The sequence below is a fragment of the Scophthalmus maximus genome, chromosome 4 (assembly GCF_022379125.1).
Source record: "Scophthalmus maximus strain ysfricsl-2021 chromosome 4, ASM2237912v1, whole genome shotgun sequence".
Classification (NCBI taxonomy): domain Eukaryota; kingdom Metazoa; phylum Chordata; class Actinopteri; order Pleuronectiformes; family Scophthalmidae; genus Scophthalmus; species Scophthalmus maximus.
The window spans coordinates 26637913-26660269 of record NC_061518.1 but is presented as its reverse complement, the minus strand read 5'-3'; the positions used below and the strand labels follow the sequence as shown (position 1 = coordinate 26660269).

The window sequence follows — 22357 nt, the reverse complement described above, 5'->3', positions numbered from 1 at the left end:
GACATAGTATTTAGCCTCATGTGAATTCTCTCGTTCTCCCGGGAGACAAACTGCACAACGCGGGGCAATAAAGGAAATATCTGTCCGAATCTGCGTAAACACATCCTGAGTGTCGCTGCCAGATGCTCCCTGCCGTCAGAGCAGCAGGCTGACCGATTTCTTTCCGGACAATCAGAAATAACCCGACATGAAGAACAGTCGGGGCTTCGGTTTCTCTGTGGGATCTCGACACTTTGACCTTGTCTTTAAACTCCACGGATTCCCCACTTATATAATGTCAAAGAGGATGCCTCTCTATCGGCAGTCTTACAGATCTGACCGAGATTGACGGCAGGAAAGTTCAGAGTTCACCAGCCTTGGCGGGGCTATAAACAGACCAGTGGAGGTTGTGGCCCCCCCAACACACACACACACACACACACACGCCTCTCACTCTCCTGCAGTACGATGATTCTGTTTCAATTAGGCTCTGGTGCCACACAAAGGAGCCGGTGCGTTGGGCAGCAATTGCCACCCCTGACAGCAAAGGCACTCGCGTCTCATTTTCTTTTTTCAGGCCCGAGACTCAACAAGGTCCTGTTTTGTTGAAAATAATGATTAAAAAAAACTAAAAAAAATCATAAATGTCTGCTGTGCATTGGCGCGTATTCACACATCAGTGCAAAGAAAAACCAACATTCAAAGACAGGATTTCATTCGATAGCAGCAAAAATCTGATAAATTAGAAAATTCTAAACAAATAAGTCTGACCCCCCCCCCCCCCCTCCCACTGTGAAAAGACAACTTCCTCTATAAAATACAAAACATGAATAAAAAAAAAAGCTGAATGTATTCAAAGCAAAAGATCAAATATGATACACCTGCATAAAGCCTGGAGTGAAAGTGCGTCATGGTCTGGAGTTCCCTCCCTCCCTCCCGCCGTCTCCACACCGAGGGGAAGTCTATTTATGAGGCCGCTAGATTCTCGGTAAGAAATGTGTCACCGTCATGGCGGGGGACACTCGGTTTCCTCGCTTTGTTTTGCCACTCTTACTCAGGCCGATGTACATCCCTGGGTAGGCCGCCGACTCGTAGGCGTTGTAGTTGTTGGCGAGGAGCTTCTCGCTGAACTTGCACTCGTCGTTGTAGTGCAGCTGGGGGGAGGGGAGGGGGGAAGGAGGCAGAGACAAAACAACGGTTTCTGGGACTTGTTTCCAAGGGGGGATTTCAAGTATTCTGTATTGTTCATTGTGATTATTATCGTACAATTGCTTTATTTTTTCGATCGCGGGCTATTGTACGGCGGCTGTTCCAGTCCGACTCTCTGTGAAAGGGTGAATGGTGTGAGTGCAGCAGGACCAGGGACCTCAGGAGAATGATCAACTCTTATTTACTCAGTCGACTGGCTCGTGTCAAACTAATGTGTGAGTCAGTCGACAGAAAACAACCGTGGCACCATCAGAGCAACATGGTGAGCTGACTTCTGTTCATGGTGTGTTTCGCAGTCCGCAGTGTTACATGTTGTGTTATTTGATGAAGTGTCATTACAAAATCTTTATCAAACAGCAGGTTGACCAAGTGGCAGTCCAAACACGTCAGCCATGTTCCAATATTTTGTTACAAATACTACAGAAGAGTATCAGGGCCAGGCATGAGAAAAAAAAATGAGAGGAGGAAGTTTTTTTTAAATCTTGCATTTCAAGAATAAAGTCGAAATGTGGAGAATAAAGTTGAAATACTATTTCGAGAATGAAGTCAAAATTGTGACCAGGAAGCACTTCTCAGCAGCACCAAACAACCGGATGTTGAAGTTTGGTTAGCCAGTTCGCTAAGCTAACGCTAGCTGCTAACCAAGATGTAAAGTTGTGATATTATTATTGACGAGCGGAATCTGGAAGAAACGATGCGGTGACAACGTGTGTTTGCACGTGAACGTCAACGTGTGTCCTGACACGATAACGTTCAATTGAAAACAAACGTTAATGAATTTTGAGAGGCGTGCAGTTAGCGAAGCTAGTGTAGCCTTGCTAACATTAGTTAACGTGAATGTGTGACAGCTGAACTGGAACCACAACACGGACGTTTAGGGCTATTTCAACTTTAATCTCAACATTCCCACTTAAATCTTGAAGTTCTATTTCAACTTTATTTGCGACATTTCAACTTCTCGAAATGTTAAAAAAAAAAAAAAAAATCTTCCTCCTCATTTTTTTTTCTTATGCCTGGCCCTAATACTCGTCTGTACAAATACAAACTAAGCAACCTATTCCATTTTTATTCGACTACTATCCTTCCATCCATCCATCCATCCATCCCCTGTCAGCCAATCCCAGCTGACATTGGGCGAGGTCATAGGTCGAAACACGGAGACAAACAACCATTCGCTCTCAATTTAAATTCAATCCACCTAACTCCAGACTGCATGTCTCTGGACCGCGGGAGGAGAACTCCACACTGAAAGGTTCTGGATGAACTTGGATTTGTACCAAGAACCTTCTCGTAGCGCTTATCAACTACTAATGTGATTAATTTAATGATGTGTAAATCTGTGTTTACTCCAGTTTTAGAAGGGGAGGCACAACTCGTCTCTGCACTCAACTTAGTTTTATAGGAACTTTTTCTATGTCTCCTCTGATAATTTTTTTCTCTCCGGCTGGCATTAAGAGAAGCCACTAAAGACCAACACCACCATCATCATGTCCTCTGCGTTTCACTTTGTACGATGGCGAGTGTGTGTGTGTGTGTGTGCGATGGACGGACAGTGACAGCGGCGTTCGTACACACTCACAGATCCATAGAGCTTTCCTCGCCGGTTCATGGCCACAAACAGTCCGCTGCGCATGCCCAGCAGCGTCACCACCCCCCTCTCCACCGGGGAGATCTGCAGGAGACCTGTGGGGAGAACAGAGCGCACCCTGAGACATCCCGGTGATCTGATGGGCTTCATCAGAACGCTGAAGAATTCAGACTCTGGTTTAGGTTCATAGGAACAGTGATGACAAACTCTCCCTCTCAGAGGACGTAACAGGTGACGTGACACTGTCTGAAACTCGTTCGATCCTAAGTTGCCTAAAAAGTTTCACATTTAGATGTTGTAAAGGTGTCGCTGTGAATTCATCATGGAACACAATACAATTATGAAAGTGTTCACACATTTCTGAGAGTTTCGCATCCCGTTTCAACCACAAACACAATCAGAACAATGTAGTGTTTTGTTGTTTAGTTCTTAAAAGTTTTAACTTTTTCAGAAGTACTCCTGTACTTACAAACTCTACTTTATACTTTTTCAAACCAACTTTGTAGGAAACAAACGTGTTTCAGCTGGAGAAATTAAAGATCTGCTTCATAAGAAAATAACACGACTGACTGTCACGATTCTCCTCATGTTCCCAAACTATAGGCATAGATGGTTTAATTTTCTTCTTTTTTATTATTTTTCATGAAAAACAGTAGTGCAAGAAGATCCTGTGGTGATAAACAACGTTGCAGATGGACTGAACCCTGTTGATGCTCGTGCTCTCATCTGAAAAATGCTTTACAGTGGGCTCAATTCCTCACACAGATTTTTCTTGTAATGTATGTCCCTGAATTTTTATGACCTGTCTCAAAATAGTATGGCTACAGAAAAGAAAAGAAAAGACAACAAGCCTGAAGTTCCACAGCTTGACGTCCTGTCACTAGGGGGGGGGGGCGGACAGGGATTACATTTGACATATTGGCAAAATAAATGTTTGTTATTCTTCGCGTCTGCAAATGTACAAGCGTGTCTGCAGCCGGACTGCCGGGGTTAATCTGCGCCCAACAGATGGGTCCTCGGGCTGTGTCCTAACTTTAGGTGCTGGCCCCTGAAGGCCCCTGCTGGCCCTGCTGGCCCCTGAAGGCCCCTGCTGGCCCTGCTGGCCCCCGCTGTCCCCCGCTGGCCCCGCTGGCCCCTGCTGGCCCCGCTGGCCCCCGCTGGCCTCTGCTGGCCCCCGCTGGCCCCTGCTGGCCCTGCTGGCCCCCGCTGGCCTGGATCACAGAGGGCTCGGGTTTCACAAGGCGGAAAGCACCCGCTCACCTGCTCACCGGCACCGGCGCACTGTGGACGCGCTCCAGATGTGGTCACCAAGGCACAGATCGATAACTGTAAGCTGTCCACTGACAGGCAGCATATGCCAACTAGGTAAGCAATAAACGCCTCTTAAGGTGGAGAAATGAACAATTCATGGATAATTGACACAACTTACTGTAACGATTCTCGTTGTGCACGCCGGTTATTCTTCCGTCCGGCGACACCTGGATGTGGAAGCCGATCCCCACGTTGCAGTAGAGGCGCCGCAGCCTCTTAATGCCCAGGAGGTAGTCGCTGTCCCGGCCGCTCTCCTCCCGCTTCTCCCCCGGGATCCGCGCCAGGGATCTGGAGTAGAGGGCCTCCCAGCGGTCCGCCGTCCGGTTCAGGCCCGGGGCGCATCCCACCAGTCCGGTCACCAGGCCCAGGGCCAGGACAGTCCGCAGGGCCGCCAGAGAGCCCATCCCGGGTCGGGCTCTGACGACAGCCGCCCGGCGTTTGGCTTTCCAAAGGAGCGCGAAGGAGAAGGAGCGTGTGGAAGTTGCGCTCATTCCCAGACCGACAGGCGCACTGGCTTCAGCGCCGGGGCGACATTGATCTGCTCTATATTTATACCTGCACACACACACACACACACACACACACATTACATCACAGCTCCACACTTGGAAGAAACCTACCAACTACTCGTTCACATCCAGGCGCAGCGAGCGGAGCAAACATATTGAAATCAAATAATAGAGGGGTCTTATCTGAGTTTGTAGTTATAATAATAAAAAAAAAAAAAAACTCTTTGTGTGAGGCTTTCACTATCAGCAGTTGGATATCATAATTGATGTATGGAAGGATGTAAAATAGGAAAAGGCCCAGTTTAACAGACCGTGGTGTCGAGACAGGAGACAGTTTCTATAAATGAACAATAACAGGAAAAAACACAGGTCCAATTCCACCCAAGCGAAACAAGCTCTAACTTAAGACTGGTCCGGGGGGGAAGCCGCGTCCCGGGCCCTTATAGAAAACAATGGTAAGACTAAATAAGAGATAAAATGCTGTCATTGTTGGCCCCGGACCTTACACAGCTCGGACTGGAACACTTGTTTGTAGTATGTGAACTGTCATGGGTGACTGTGGATCACAGGATCCATGTTTACAATCATACATATTGGTTCAGTTGTTTACAGGAAATAACTTCTTTCTTAGCTTGACGTGAAGCTTTCACATTACAATACACAGAGTTTGATTTCATTTCTCTTCTCAGTCCTCAAAGGTCATGTCCTCTGTTTTAATATTAAACGATGAATGAATGGATGAGGCCTTTAGTTGGCCTTCATCAAATTAATGCTATGGCTGTCTTTTAACAACAACACAACTCCGATGCCTCTCTGAAATAACAGACATTCATTTGTCCAAATGCTTTTTGTTTGAATGATGAAAACCCAGCCGGCGTCATGGCAGCGTGTCTTTGATGTGTCATCCTTGACAGTCTTTCAGAACCAGTGGTGCGTTGCCATTGACGTCCACTGAAATAAACTTAACTTAAATAGCTTACCCTCCTTTTATTTCACCGTCGCCCGACTGCCATTCTCCACACTGGGAGACCTCATGCTCGGCACCAACATTTGCCCTTGTCTGCTGACTGTTATTATTGATCTGTGCGCTGGAGGACTGAGGGTCTTCATTGTCATTAGCCCAGAGTCGGGGGGTCCCTTTGATCTCTGGGGTGGCTCGCTCCTATGCCCCTCACTGACCACGCATGGAACGTTTTCTCACGTTCACATTTGGCTGATCTTCAATGTCCGACAACGTCGTTTCCTTTGTGTGCCGCAAAGTGGCTCCACGAATCCGACTGGATCTTAGAGACGGTCCTGCGGTGTCGAGGGCCCCCGGTTGATGGCGTGGCGGCAAAACCGACTGGATCCAGTCTGGAGGAGCTGGAGGGGACCTTCGGGATCCATGAATCAAGACAAGAGCCAGTTGTCCACCAGTCGTCCAGGTTGACAAGGATAGATAAGTGGATCTCCAGGACAACTAATGGACCACTGGACCTGCAGGGCTACTGAACCACATGATATCCCAGAAATAAGAGTGCTGAAGATTCCATTACATCATCAAGAAAACTGATTGACTACGATACAATCGGACCGCGTGTTCTGGATGGCTTAAAATCCATCAGGCCTGCACGCCATGACAGGGAACACTGATTGGGCCTGAAGCCCCGAACCGGAGGACCATCTGGGCGTGGTTGGTAGAATCCAGGTGGACTGGTGGACCACGGGGTCTCCAGGGGGATTGAAGGAACAGTGGAGGTCCAGAACTTCCTGAGCCGGTTGGGTCAAACTGTCGGTGAAAACAGAGACCTGAGAAGTTCCGTGAGTAGCGTCGACCCGGGCCGGTCCCATCACAGCAGGCGCTGTCCATGGTTCTAATCTCCTGTTACGCTTTTACCGCAAATTAAAATACATTGAGATGTTTTTCCCTCCAAGTGATGTACGACGTCAGACTTTTGTTTGTGTTGGGCTGGAGTCATTGTGGTGTACGGTTGCATACACGCAGTGAATTATGCTGAGGGAAAGAGGTTTTAGGTTTCACATGGTGCGACAGGTGCATTTCAGCGCTTAAAATGTCTCGTCGTTCGACACAAGCACTGCTCGGCTACTGTACTGCATCTTCCTATAATTCATTAAAACGGGACAATGACAGGGTTTTTTCAATATACTTTTCAATCCAAAAGCACTGTCACTGATTGTAACTATGGGAAAACGCATCCTCTCCCTTTGCGTTTATTCTTGCTTCAAGTATTTCAGCAACAACAACAACCTTACATATCACTGAAGGTCGTTCTGTACAGATATCAACCTGGATTTGTGATGCGCTTCTGTAACGTGTGTGTACGTCCGGTGTACATGTCCTGTTTGTCCAAACGGCGGAGGAGGGATGTCTCCCCTGATGTTCTGTCTGCCGCCTCTTCAGGATTCACTCTAAGAATTTGTCTTTATTACATCATGTCCCCGTGAAAAGCAAATGGATAAGTAAACAATAGAAGAAGCTTCCTCTGACTTTTAATGTTGTGGAATTTCTTTTCAGAAAAGATTCCAAGATTTATTTATTTTTTTACCAACCATTCAGATTATTGGGATAAATGTGGCCAAATTGTCATTTCTGAGGATAATCTCAGTTTGTGTCTGTGTTCATCTCAAACTCAATGCTTTGGGTTATTGCTCATCCTTCAACTTAGGTTTTGAAAAACCAGGCCTCTTCACTCGGCTGGGATCTGCCTGCAGAGGGCGACGATCTGCTCTGCCAGAGGAGGCCGGTCCCATGAGATGCACGTCTTCACAGTGGCGTCTGGAGGGGAAGACCGCTCTCGGCCTCTAGGGGTCAATGTTCACATTCGAACGCTCCTAGGAGCTGAGGGCCCACAATTCAAACACCATTACATTTATCATCACAGTACAGATTTAGATCAGAATACTCCTACTAGTAGATCTAGTTCGGTTGAATTTGTGTCCGACTGTGTCGCTACTATTTTTCTACGTTTATTCACCATCATTGAACAAGAAGATTCTTATTGTTAATGTGCTGTCACAATAATAAGATAATGATATAAGTCGCAGAATTGTCATTCTCATTGCTCTGCTGACGAACCCTTCACGTATGAAGAGATCCGGAAAAGATAGATGTGGCTACATGAAACAGACATCGGCATTGAGAGGGCCCATAAAGGGCCCTAACCCCCTCTACAGTCCTGCATTCCTGTTGTGTAATATTAGAGTTTGGCATTCATAACAAGGTGTTACACTATGCATGACACAGTTTCTGTTTTCAAGAGGAGGAACTGCCTTGTTTATTGACTTTGTGTCTTTTGGTCGGCGTTTTTCAAAAAAGAAAAGTCAGCCCAAAAGTCTCAGGCGGCATTGCTTCCCAGGCCCCCCTCGGGAGGAGCCATTGTCCCGGGCCAGGAAACCTCCCCAGCCCGCAGGTATAGGGTGACAAGGCTTTATATGCGGCTACCTATAGACGGGAGCGGGGCAAGGCAAAACCTGAACGTCCGGCAGCCTGCGAAACGCTGCTCGTGTTGAATTTTTTGCTGCATTGATGGTCGTCTTTGTGGTTTCTGCTCGGCCGCGTTGCTGCAACGGGTGGGCGCTTGAATAAATGAGAGGGATAATGTCTCATGTAGAGGAGGGCAGGGGGGTTGCACACGTTGTAATAAACCTGGTATGACGCCCACACCTGTCTAGATCCGATGAGAACACTAACAACAGGGTGTAGAACATTTTTAGACCGCGTGTGTCGTGGAACCAGAAGGTGCCGAGAAACTTTCAAATGACCCGCACGTCTGTCCATCTGCAGTGCACCGACGGCATCGCAAACACTTGGTCCAATTTAACGTAAATGTGGTCTTATCATTTGAAGCAGATGTGTTAAAAAAAAACAACAACATCTGTATACGTTTAGGGAAATATGGAACAGCACGGTCTGGTCCCACTGTTTAACACGTGAGCTTCAAAAACCAAAAACGTCCCGTCATGTGTCTCCGGCCATGCTGCTCTCAGACGGGCTGACGGAGCACAAACAGGACGAGGACTTCAACAATTCAGACCTATTTTGAACTGATCATCTTCATCTAACTTTTATAAAAACACATTTTGAAAGTTCTGTGTTCTGTGTAATCTGTGTGGTCCTGCCGGTTTTGGTTATTAGGGTTTCGTGTTTGGAATCTGGAACCATCTTTTTTAGTGTTACGTCAAAGCTCATTACATTGACGTCCTTTGTTAGGAAGTCACTGACACACACACACACACACACACATCTGGTTCACGTAGGTGCGTTCACCCTTCGATGGAAACCGGGAAGACACTCCGTGTTTGAGAGAGAGAGAGAGAGAGAAGAACGAGATCTCAGGAGTGTGAAAACGAAAAAAGGGAAAGCAGGAACTGGTCGGCCACTTGTTTTCCTTGTGTCAGTTTGCATTTATGTCTGTGGCCGTTGCGGCGAGTGAAAATTATATGAAACGAGTAAAAAACACGGGTAAAATAGCAAGAAATATTCTTAACAATAACTTACAACACAGGCACCAAATAAATATTCATATCATTAGTAAAATATACAAAGTACTTCTTTCAGTTTACAGGCAGTAGACTATCACATTGTCAGAAAGTCCCACCACACTGCGCCTCGCACTGATCTTCCTCTTCAGCTTCTGGATGTAAATCTGACAACAAAGTGCTTCGCTGTGTTAAAGTCCTCAGGTCATGTCTATGGCGTTTTGTTAGCGCTTCACCGTGGCAAAAAATATAATATCACGCTGTATTCAGATGAGTGGAAAGCTACAGAGTCACTGTACATGCACACGGTATTTACAAAAGAAGCCCTGCGAGAAGGTTCGCAGCTCTGGGACAAATGCTTTTTTAACAAAATAAGTCAGAACTATATTAATACATTTGTTTATAAGACAGTAGCATTTTTGAAAAGGGCAGACGTCAGTAAATAGAAGATTATACAGTGTGTGTGTGTGTGTGTGTGTTTGTTTGAAAGTCTCCTGAAAGTGGACAATTCAATTGAATTCAATATTTGTGTCACTGGGTGGCCTCAGGTCTCTACTACTTCTTCTTCTTCTTCTTCTTCTTTTATGGATTATTTTCTTTGTGCATGACACTTAATCCAGAAGGCAAAATCCAGACTTGTTTGTCCACATCTTCCATTGAAATCCAGCTATACAGTGTATGCCGAGGGTCTGGGTTCTGACCAGTCACAGGGACCGCGGGGGTCAGTCAGCCCCGGCCTTTCCTGGCGCGGTGCCGGCGTCTCCGGCGCTCACCGTGGCTGCTGTGGCGGTGTGCACTCTGACTGTCCCTCAGCCGCCGCACCATCTCGTGGTCCTTGTTGCCCAGGACCCGGGGCAGGAAAAGTGCCGCCTTGTCCGTGCTCCGGGTTTTGAAGCCTCGCCGCGGCCGCCCTTTGCCGTTGATGGAGACGTACCACTGGCGCTTGGCGCTGGCTCGCCGCTTGTTGCCACCGCTGCCCCCCGGCGGCAGCTGCTGCTCGGTGGAGTGGTGGCGGGACGCGTAGGTGTTGTACCCCAACTCGTGGATCCGCTCCACGAACTCACACTCTTTGTTGAACACTTCCTGGGGAGATGAGAGGGAAAGGAAACAGTGAGCCACATTTGTCACGCAGCTTTGCTGGTATGTTTCTGATGTGTGTTTCTGGATGGCCTCCCGCGAATCCTGACATGCAGATTTAACCAGATCTTATTTTCAAGGGCCTTTGACCCGCGGCCCTCTGGGCCCCTGACGAGTTGGAGTGTGTACCCACCGAGGCGTACAGCCGCCCTTTATCGTTCATGGCCAGATATCTGCCAGAGAAGAGCCCTTTGACGGCCACGACGCCAACGTCCACCGCTGTGATTTCCATGATGCCTGCAACAAAGAAACGCGTGGAACAAGTGTCAGATCACATGATGTATGGTTTCATTTATAGATCTATTGATCCCTTCGCCAATAACTCTCAGAGAGTGAGAATGAATCCAAACAATCCAAAATGGTCGAAGACATAAAAAGGCAAAACCAACACTGTAATAAATAACCGCTAACAGATAAAAGTGAATGAGTTCATTTCCGCCTCTTAGCGCCTCGTTCCGCGCGCTCATTGGCTCGTTTGATCAAGAGCCGATTAATCATCGGCCTATTGAAAGGTCCTAACGCGCCCTGATTAGATATCCACATCCGTTCGGACGGGCCGTCCCGCCTCTGCATGGTAATGCTGCTGATTAACCTGCACGGCACGCTGATAACTGACAGTGAAACTGGGAAAGTCCTGATAAATGAATCAGATCGTGAACGTCGCCATGCGTGTGCACAATAAACTGCACGTTTTAATAAAGCATATCGCAGCATATATAAATGCTGAACTTTAAAAGAAGTATACATTTCAGAAGGTCTTTATATAAAACTGGTGTATTAAGTAAAGATGTCCACAGTGGCCCTGTGACAGTTATGTGTAAAAGAAAAGCCCAGAATGAATGCTCACTTAGCGGGTTGTTTTCCTCCAGCGAGCCGTCGATCTTGCCGGTGGGATGGATTTGTAAGTGATATTTGGTCGCGCAGTAGAGTTTCCTGCGCCTCGGCGCTCCCCCGAGGTGCTCGTACACTCCCCCGCGGCCCCCGGCGTCCCTCCGCTGCCGGGGGTCGCACGCCGGGCCGGGGCCGGGGCCGGGCCCGGGGCCAGGCGCGCAGCGGCTCCGGGGACGCACGGGATCCAGCAGGCTCAGCAACACCAGCAGAGGTATCATCAGCATTGTGTCATGACCGGGGTGCGACGACTGGGGCTAAAAAGAAACGGAGGAGTGCTGCCCGACTCGCAGGGTCCCATCAAAGTGTCCGGGGGGGGGCGGGGGGGTCCCGACCGATGGAGCGCTCCGGCTCTGCGCGCACACACACGGGCTGCCGCTGACAGCTCGGCCGTCCTCGCTTCTCTGCTGCAGGTACAAGTCCCTCCCGTGGATCCGAGTGAGAGCCCTCGGCGCAGACTGAGCGCAGATATAAAAGAAGCTGGTGGCGACAATGGGCTGAACTCCGACCAATTGATACAAAGGGGGAAAGGGGAGGGGGGGGCAAAAGGTATCAGCCCTGTGTGAAGCGAGATGAAATTACACAGTGGCTGAGAGTGGAACAGCTCGCTCCTTTGAACGCGCCTGTTGGAATATTCCAAAAGAGCAATTAGACTTCCCAAAGTACACAGGCGGGCTGAGCCCCCGCGACAGGTGAGGGACAAGACTTCAGAACTCAAAACAAAAAAGCCCTTTAAAAACTTTTCAAAAACTGAATTCACTCCATAGTTGAGGCTTCATCATCTGAGGCCAAGGGAAGGTTTGTTTAGCTGCTTGGACACAACTTCCTACAAACAAATTGATACTTTGAGCATTCCAAAAGTCATAATAAAAAGAATGTCACTTTTGGGTGGTCCACATCAGGCCCAGGTTCAAACCCAGTCTAACAGGTGCTCGTCCACGGTTTGGCTGAGATCAGTAAGACGTTTGCGTAATGTGCCTTGAATCAAAGCTCCCACACACGTCCACAGGTCTTCAGAGCTGCAAGGTTGTTCTGGGGAATCCGACCCGGCTCCCTCTCTCGGCAGTTAGAAGTTCAGAGCCATCTTTGTTCGCAAGCGTCGCTGCACTCCTTCCTACTCCTGAACCCGAGAGCACGGCCAACCAGTCCGCAGGTCATTTCAGGTTGAAGATGGATGGAGGGAGAAGACGGATGAACATTCGGTCACAGTGCTCTACCCCATGTGGCCTACACGCCACAGAACCTCTCGCTCCCGTGCGTTATCCTTCATCCCTCACCCTGAGCGATGGAGTGTCCCAGACTGTTCCCATCCTAATGCCCCGGCTCTGGCTAGGCAGCAGCCGGTGGGCGGAAGAGCAGCAGGCTAAATGACTACTGCCTAAATTGCTTCCATCTTGGTCACATTATGGTTTGCATTCTGGTAATTAGCACCATCATCTACAAATCTCTCTGCCCTTTGGCGCTGTTCCACTGCCGCTCTGCAGGCCTCTGCTGCGGAATCCCCCAGAGAGTCGACGGTTAATTTGTCTTCCCCTCCCCATACATCACCCAGCCGGCGGCCCCTGTCACTTTATTTACCTCGGCGATCAGAAAGGGGCAGCGCTTTTAATCGCAAATGTGTGCACACTGCGCCTCGGAGAGACCCCCTCGGACACGTCGGATAACACGCCAAAACACCAGCCGGGGCCGTGTGTATCTGAGGTTGGTCTGGTGGCCGTTCCTAAGTGAGACGCTCTTGATGTGGTTAAATGCTGGAAGAGGGTGGAACCTCAGATGTGGTGTGCTGTTTCTCTCAGAAACTATTTTAATTATGCTCCCTTCCACGCCGCCCACATAGTATCCCAGCAATGAGCAGGGCAAACGATCTCAATTTGTGAGGCGCACACGCACACACACGCCTCACATTAGGACATTAGGAGAGGACTTGGATTTTGGAGGAGTCACATTTAAGTTTTAGGCCCTCATTCAGATTTTTTTATCAGGAAATTGCAAACTGTCCATTTTCATCAGTGGTGTTGCATGTTCAAAGACGTTTCCACGGCCTCGCAGACGCTGTCTTCCTGCCGGGCTGAAAACTTCCAGAGGCTTTCTTCCCCTGAAGCGTACGGAGTCGAATCGGCGTCGACAACATCGGGGAACACTTTGGATTTGAAAGACTTTGTTCTAAAGTGTTGGACCCTGTCTGAACTGAGCAGCAATATAGCCTACTGACATTTACCTATGAAGGAATATGGCCCAAGAAAAGTATTATTTATGTATTTATGTAGCGTATTTCTACGACCACTCACAGCACTCATTTCTTCGCAGTACAAGTCACGTGCACCCGTTCACACACACACACACACACATTCACACAGCGCTGCTGTTCACCACGCTTTTTCTGTCAGTCATGCACTGAGAGCCGGAAGAGACAATTTGGGGTTAAGTGTCTTGCCCAAGGGGGTTCCAACATTCTCACTGGGCATCGAACCACCGACCCCACGGTTTGTGAATGACCTCTCTATCTCCTGAGCCACAGCCGCCCATATATATATATATATTCTCTTTTCAGGCCTCTACGCCAGCTACATAACAGCCAATTAGAAAAACTATAGGCTCGACTCATTTCTCAAAAGATGCACACTTCCCTCATAGCAGTTCACACAATCGCACGTTTTCACACACGTTTAGATGTTTTTTCTAAAAATGATGAGGTAAAAGAAGCCAAGGAAATGATTCACTGCACTAAATACTCATTCAGCAAACACAGCGCCATTTATTCTTTTTGCCTGTGCAGTGTGTGAGACCAGACCGCCAGCTGGCTGTACAGGTGAGAATGACTAATATGAGCGTGTAGATTTGAGAAAAAAAACATAACGTCATACAACAGGCAGACCGGGTGATATGAGTATGCAAAGGCCTCCGACATGTGGTGGGAAACAAGACCCTTATGGTGCAAATTATTTGCGAGAGTAGATCTCACACAAAGTCAGTGCAAAGACACGACCAGACGCGAATCAGTCACTTCAGTTGCTCGAGCTGAAATATTTGAACTCAAGTGGAATATTCGCGTGATGCTTTGACGCGATAGCCAATGAGCGTTGAGATCATCCCTCCATCGCTGTCGTCAGGCATCCTGTCATTGTATCGAGAATGGAGAATCACTACGTTCACAAATGTTCCAGCGACCAAACCCTCTTACTCGACCGACCTCGTGCGAGGAAAGCGACGCGGAAATTTGCGCTCGTCCGGTGTGAACGCACCACTAGATTGAATATTCGTTTCTCGCCAGGCCCTCGGAGCCAAGCTCGTCCTTGAAGACCTCCAATGTAACGGATGACCTCACAGCTGGGGCTCGGTGCGTCCCAGATGCGTCTGGAGTGACCACTTTGAACAGTGTGATTTGAATGTTCTGAAACAGCGAAGAACACGCGTGTGCTCAGCCTGAGAGGAAGGGAAGAGGCTGTAGCAGCCGTTTTGATTCCTTGGCCCGGCTGCGGAGGCAAATCAACTGCATTTGGGAGCTTTGTTCGACCATCGGCACAATGCAGAGTTGACTAATTGGTCCTTCAATGTGGCCAGGGAGCCATTCCAGTTCACATTACACTGCACACTCGCATTCCTGACCGCCTCCTGATCAGATCCCAGTGCCTTCACAATGCATTCTGGGTGCATTCACACCTGTGCTTAAAATGAACAAGACAATGAGATAATGCTTTCGCTTCAAGAGACAAGCTTGACCGATTCTCCATCATTTACCCAACTGAAATATTTCCAACCATTCTTTTCCCACTTGACAGATGAATCCAGACCCCAGCCACGTTGAAGTGCTCTGACACAAAACCCCAAAACATACATTTCTAACTTACCCCCCCTTTCTCCCCTGCAGCCATGAATGAAGGAAAGAATTTCAGGGCTCCTTTTTTAATTGACCACCCCAAAATCCCCCCCCCCCCCCCCCCAAAAAAAAACCCCTCTTGGCACAATAGGGTTTCTTTTCTGCAATAACACAAAGGTTATTAGCCAGGTCCTTTTCTTGCCCCCCAGCCCCCTTTTAGTGGAGGAAAAGGGAGGTACCAGTAATCCAGAGCAAATCAAAATGACCTTTGAACCCTTTCTGCTGTACTTTTTCTCATGGGCAGATTTCTTTGGTGAGGCGGTGATCAGAGGGCTGAACCCGGCCGCTGCCTCTCGTCTCCTGACAAATCGCTGCTGAGCCTCTTTTGTGCCCAGGACTTTGATCTCACCTGCTTGTCAGGCGCTTCACAAAGAAGTCTCGTACAGTTCCAGCACACAGCAAACAAATTGGCAACTATTTTATTCGGCCTCCCTCCTTCCCCCTCTCTTTCAGTTCTGCTCAGCCTGGGTTCACTCTTCAATTTGAGGGCACGTTGGTTTGGTCGACCAACTGCAACAGAAAGTCACAGTTTAGAACTGTGCAGTTGGACAATGTTATTAAAAACCATTCTCACTTGACCTGGTGAAGAAAGAGGATCAGCAGCAGATAATAATGGGCCACAGCTAGAGGGTAAAAACCCATGTGACTTCACTTTCAGCTCTCTTGACTATGTGGCCGGCTGTGTTAAAGAAGTACACCGACAGTCTTTCTGATACAGTCCCGTTACAGATGTCAGAGGAACAAATATTCAGGGAGAGAACCCCCTCTTTCAAAATCAAACTTTTGGCTTTGAAAGCACTTTTTGGGGGGCAAATGTAGTTTCCGGTTACTGTTGTTACTCATCTTTGGCCCCAGTATCTCTTATCATATATTTTAAATTTGGTACTATTCATTTAAATCAATAAAGATTTTTTTTTATAATCGTTAAATAGAGTTTAAGTCTAAGTGTCACGGCTTTGAAGGAACCAAAAACAACTTAGTCATTGAAGGAAATATTAACAAAATACAACTCTCCAAAACAGCAAAATATACCACAATGATAATAGAATTCCTGAAATTCAGTCATGGCTTTTGGTTTTGGTGTGCCCTAAACCAAAGTATTTGTGGCGTAACTCTTGTCACCGGCAGAGGGAACGGTCGGTGTGGTCGTATTAGACCATGAAACACGATGGACATAGTCCATCTTATGAGTTGGAGGACTAGTTGAGAAAGACTTGCTGTCAGTTAATCAAATAGTTCACTCGAAGTAAAACACAAGATGTGTTGTTCAAACCAAAAGGACTAGGACAGTTGAGGACAGAAGCTTCAAATCGTGTGCTGCAGCAATCTCAACAAAAAACATCTGTAACGTAAATCAGCATTGCTCAAATGAATAGTTTATTTTCTTTCTTTTTTAAATATATATCTATACATATAGATATATATGTTTATGTACATGGATACTTCTTTTAGGAAACAGTCATATACCAGGACTTGAAAGTCGGACACTGCCAAACAATTTTTTATTTTCACTTCAAAAGCAACCATGTGTCGTTCTGCATAATGTAAGTGGGGGAAACCATCAACAGCGTGTGGTGGCTCTGGTGAACTTTGACAATCTTCGATGACGTGTGAAAGTGGAACCTATGAATACTTCTCCAAGAAAAATCAGTTCCAGGCAAGAGAGAGGACAAAAGGAGACTATCGCCTGCGTTTGTCATCTGTCACGTAACAATAATTACACAATGTCACGCCAATGTAATGATTGAATTTTTTTTTTGTCTGTAAAGGATGGTCAGCGGGTGGGGGGCTGGGGGAGTGGGCTTAGCAACTGTAGGGTGGGGTAGAATTGTCCATGGTCATATTTCGCGGTGAAAAAAAATATTTCTGGATCCGCCCCCTTTATCTGGATACACACCGAAGTTTAGTGGGTCCTTTCTCGGCTCAGGTCTTATCCTCGCACCAACGACGGTGGAAATCATGGAGGCATAGCAGTTGCACTACAGTTGCATATTTGAGCTTCACTGTGCACAATCCTGTATTTGCAGAGTTTGACATCGCAGGGCTTTTTTTTTTTTCCCACATTCATCTTCTGAAGGTGGAACGTCCCCGTCGCAAAGAACAACTGTAGTGCTGCTCCAGTTTGCCACTGAGTGAAACTGCATTATTTCACGTTAATGTGGATAAACATGCAAATGCATTTATTGAGCACTCAATAGATTTTTTTTCCCACTCAAAATAAAATACATTTTTGCTTTCATATAATTTCTCATCAAAATATGATTTCCTGTGCTCCGTTTTTCCTCAATTTGCTCCCAAAAAATGTATTGCCTCAAGTTGCCCCACTCCCAACTATGCACCACGCATCTAAACTGGTGATTGATTGGTTCTGTACACCTGTCAATCAAAAAAACAGACAAGTTGACACGCATGAAATCTGGTTCAGTTCGCAGCTTTGACGAAGGATGGATCTGAATATCTTTGGTGATCTCTGAACATCGTCAGAGCAACATTCTAATGTGCCCAAAACCTTTGGACAGTACCGTATGTTATTATAACATGTTATAACGTGGCATGAATTGGTTCTCACGCGGTGAGGGATATGAGCGGCGGAGAGAGCCTCGTCACGTTTCTTCACTCCATGGATAAGGGTTATATTCCATCAGAGGATGCTTGGAAATAACAACCTCTGTAATGCTTTTTCTCCCTTTCTCTCTTTTTTGGCTACACTCTCTCTCTGTCGTTCTCGCAGTGTCACTCTTTGTCTCTCATTGACTCGCTCTGCCTCTGTAACCAGATAGGCCTGTCCTATACTTCTACGGCTCTTTGATTGTTAGCTGCAGGTCTCAGATGCCTGCAGAGCGTCTGCACCTTCCAACAGGCGAATGATTGTAGAAGGATGAAACTCTAGAGGCCATCAATGGCTGTGTGACACACACACACACACACACACACACACACACACACACATGGGAGGATAAAAAGCCCAAAATGCAATGTACACCTACATGTACACATTAATAAAACACACACATATGCAGGCATACTCTCCATCCATACGCTACGAGTGTGAGAATGTCGGTGTGGGACGTCCACTGACAAACAAGAAAACATTTGTGGTGTGGAGTATTCAAATAGCAGTTTATCTGAAACAGGCCGTTTTTTGCATATGTTGTTTTCACAGGAACAACGAAATAGTAGTTCCATGTATATTATTAGTTATTATTAGATCCTACTTAAAGGACTCAATTAAAGAATGGTGTTCTTATTTTTGACTGATTTGATTACAATTGTGAAGGACATGTTTCTTCTTTCCTGTGTTATTGGAAACGGAATATGTTTGGGTTTTGCAAATGTTACACAGGGAATTGTAAGAGATTAATCACTAATGGAAACATTCATTAGTAAACCAATATTCTTGCAAAGTTACATATAAATGATATATATTTTTATAGAGAGAGAGAGAGAAGGTGGTTCGCGTCTTATCAGTATAAATCACTATGGTAACTTATGCGTAACAGCTAACCTGTTTGAGCAGGTTACCTATCAACAGCCCCACTACTGACCAATCAGATCACTGGATCCCGTCAGGGACAAAGGAGTTTAAAGTAATGTGACAAATAATTATAGCACATGAGATAGTTGCGTGGAAGTGGAATCATGTTGCTGTTCCAGAATTTTCCTGTGTCCAACCCTGGTTTCAATTATCACAGGCTAATTAATATTATAGCTTAATTTGAAATCATCAAAGCTGATTTGATTCCAGACAGAATCACTGACCATGTCGATACTTGTACTGTCTTATTCTCACTGTACCTCAGAATAACACGAGGAGACTGCAGTCAAAACTTAATACGTTATATTTGATTAAAAAAATGTCATGAGGATTTAGCAGGAGTTCGTGCTCCATGCTGTTTACTCGTCTGTGAGAACTGAGTCAAGGAGGGAGGAAATGGAACAAGGGAGTATGAGTACTTTCCGTGTGGGAATTAATTGTGTTTGAGGGATGACACTAGTGATGCACCGTTTCATTAGCCGTACAACGTTTTCGGGACAATTTTCGCCATGTTGACTACCATCGGTTTATCGGTAAATAAGATCACATTCACCTATGGCAGCATCGGCCCAGAATTTTACAATCGGTGCATCCCTAGATGAAGCGGTTACTGGTTTCACTGTGAACCATGGTGAAATTCCCATCGGTTAGTTCCCTCCTTTCAACTTTTAGTTATCATTAAAACCGCCGCCGATTGCCACGGACAGTAAACACTGCAGCGTGCAGCGTGGGTTTGTTATGTCTCATAGTTAACTTGGCATAAGTCGGTGACAGCGCACCAGATATTTTTTTCAAACGTTGAAGACAACTTAGTCAGAAGAATGGTCATATTTTGGCATCTACAAAAGTGCGAGAAGGTTGCTATCCTGTCTGCAGAACATGAAACAAGAAATTAAACATTGTACAACATCTAAGATGTGAAATATATAATAATATATAATAATGAAAATATTTATGATGTATTGATTACGCATAATAAATGATTCAAGAAAATTTTGAGAATTGTCAAGAATAATTTCATCCTTTTTCGACAATTTTTTTTGAGCTGCAACTCAAACACAGAGCTAGACAGTCCTGGATGATGCATAATAACATGCATACATCGGTTACATGCATCACGTCATGACAGCAGACTTTGTTTAGATCTTGTCCTGTGATTTTCCCGAAGTTGATTTGACCTTCTCTGATCATTTTGCTCAATTTCTGAGGCAGGCAGCCATTGCCGAACTCACACCACCTTGCTCCTGCTACCTGTAGTCTGCAGTTTGGGTCCAAATTCTAGCTCAGCCCTGAACTCTTTTACTTACAAAAACAGACAAACTGTCCCTGAACTGTCCGTCACGAGTTGACAACATGATGAACTCTGTCTGCTGTCATGACGTGATGCAGGTTACCAATGTATGCACGTTATTATGCATCATCCAAGACTGTGCAGGAGTTGCAGCTGCAAAATGAGTTGGGAAAGGATGAAATTATTCTTAATAGTTCTCAAAAGTTTCTTGCATCTTAGATGTCGTACAATGTTTAATTTCTTGCCTTGCAAGTGGTATTTAGTGTTGGACAAATATTGGGGTGGGGGGGACGGGGTTGTCATATACTGTAAACACCTTGGTGGGGGGGGGGGTCAAAAAGTCTCGCCTAGGGCGCCAACATTGCCCGGGCTGGCTCTGAATAGACAGTATAGGAGCAGTCAAGGCGGAGCCATGAACACTTTATGTTTGGGCGCCCCCCATGGATGACAGCGGCCTTAGAATCTGCCAAGGGGCGGAGAAAGAGAGAGAGAGAGACGGAGAAAGAGAGAGAGAGAGAGACGGTGGTCTAGTGAGCTCCAGAGTGAATACATGGAGCAGCATTAATATTTGAATCAGAGAAATAAAAAAATTGTTTTATTTAAAATTACGGATCTTTTTCAAGAAAAATAGAACAATGGGCCATTCTTTTGAAAGGTTTATATATTACTGCTTTCTGAAGATTTTCATAATTTTTTAGATACAACGTGATGATACTGATAACCATGATAAAATTGGTCACTATAAGCGCGATGTAATTTTCTCTAGTTTGAGGCGTGACCCATGTTCCTGAACCTTTTTATTGAACCTCATTTTGCAGTATGTCCCTTTTACATGTCGCTTTAACCGAAATTATCTCCCGACTCAGTGAACTCAGTGGAGGAATAATAAGTGTTTACTATTAGGTTTATTTGAGAGGTTTCTTGCAGATCAGAGAACGAGAGAACGAGTCACTCAGTAAGCTAGTTGGCCAGATGACAGAGGTCTGTCTTGAAGGTACTTGAGGAGGTGATCTCTTTGCTTTTGTCTTTCAGCCGACATGCTGCAGTGTTGTGAATGCCCGCCTGCTGTGTGTCTGAGCTTTTTTCACACCTACATACAAGTGCCGAGAATTTCGCCCAGAACACGTTTGTAGTTGGGGTCAAGGAAGCTCTGAAATTCTGATGAAATTCTCTCAGAGCTGGTCACACTGTCAAGTGGCTCTAAGGCAGCAGCCAATCAAATCGTGTTGAAACAAGTAGCCAAGTGCAAATGTTAGCCACTCAAATCACATCAATGCAAACGCATCAAATGTTAAAATGGGCCTGGAGAGGGGTCGAAGAGTCAGTCGGTCGACCTATGTGGTATGTGTTCATCTGGCTGTGAAGTTCATTTCTTGCGTACTTCCCTTTAGCATTGAATGGACAGCTAGCATGGCGCTTCAGCATGAGAAGTAAGTGTTGCTTTTTAAAGTCCTATCGACCACTCATATATTCAAGTATTACCTTGTTGGACAACAATGTTGACTTCTTTAGTTGTCTATACTAACACAATGTGACATGATGAATTTGTTCGGCCTTGTAGTAAACTCCACCAACTGCCCCCATCTGTCATTTATCCGTGCATTATTTAAACTAACTTGCTAATAACATTCATGCTTTTATCTAGCCCAGACTTCACTATTACAATAGTCTGTGTTCTGATAGAAGCAGGCAAAAGCATTCATGTCCTAAAAAGTCCATGTCCTAAAAAGTTAAACTGTTATACTAAAAGGTATATAAGTTCAGCACATAAATATAAGACATTCAACAAGTGATAGGCCTGTCTTCACAAAATGTGCAGCATGTGTCCACATAAGTACCTCAAAGTAAGAAAGTATGGCTTCAGGCCCTGACTTGTATCAAACATGTGAAATTCCAGAAAGATCGGATATTGTGTGGCCACATGTTTCTGTCCACTGCATTTGACGAAAAATCAGGAGCTTACTTTTAGTCAAATGCTCATTCATCAGCGGTAGCTTCTCTCCCCGTCACGGTATGAACCCCGCCCATTATTATATAGTTGGTTGGGATTGGACCGGCAAGTTTTCTGCCAGAGGAAATCACTCCCCAATGGAAGAGATCCGGACTGTACTCTACACATAATGTGTACTGATGTCCAATACCAGGAATTGTCTTCCTGATCCCATAGCAAGTAAAACCAAGGGTGGTACTGCTGATATTTTGTACAAATGATTAATGTGTTCATAATGACATTAAGACGTACAAGACTACTTTTTCTCACTCTTCATATGAAAGAATTCTCAGAGGTAACAAAAACATATAGAAAAATATAGCCATTTATCTATCCCAAATGTGTGTATAATATCTTTTCTTTTTTTTACTTGACAGTACATTCACAAACATTCATACAGCACTTTCTCTGTCACATTGGTACACTGCCAGCACAGCTGTCAGAGGACACTTCGGCATGTGGAATGGGGAAAATGGGGATTGAACCCCCGACTTTCCTTGGATGGCCCCCTCTTGCTCCTGAGCCACGTCAAAAACTGTGTGTGTGGGTGCTTTTCCTCCACCC

At 45.9% G+C, this 22357-nt stretch overlaps 2 protein-coding genes across 2 annotated transcripts; both read right to left on the bottom strand.

Moving 5' to 3' along the window:
- Window positions 1-924: 924 nt before the first annotated feature.
- Window positions 925-4594, bottom strand: fgf4 (fibroblast growth factor 4). Its single transcript, XM_035628321.1, has 3 exons — window positions 4206-4594; window positions 2768-2871; window positions 925-1133 (listed from the first exon to the last, which is right to left on the bottom strand). The coding sequence occupies exons 1-3, from the start codon at window positions 4576-4578 to the stop codon at window positions 957-959; spliced, it is 654 nt and encodes a 217-aa protein (XP_035484214.1). The 5' UTR covers window positions 4579-4594; the 3' UTR covers window positions 925-956.
- A 4398-nt stretch (window positions 4595-8992) lies between these two features.
- On the bottom strand, window positions 8993-11659 carry fgf3 (fibroblast growth factor 3). The gene is made up of 3 exons (XM_035628330.2): window positions 11060-11659; window positions 10346-10449; window positions 8993-10158 (listed from the first exon to the last, which is right to left on the bottom strand). The coding sequence occupies exons 1-3, from the start codon at window positions 11325-11327 to the stop codon at window positions 9802-9804; spliced, it is 729 nt and encodes a 242-aa protein (XP_035484223.2). The 5' UTR covers window positions 11328-11659; the 3' UTR covers window positions 8993-9801.
- Window positions 11660-22357: the final 10698 nt, after the last annotated feature.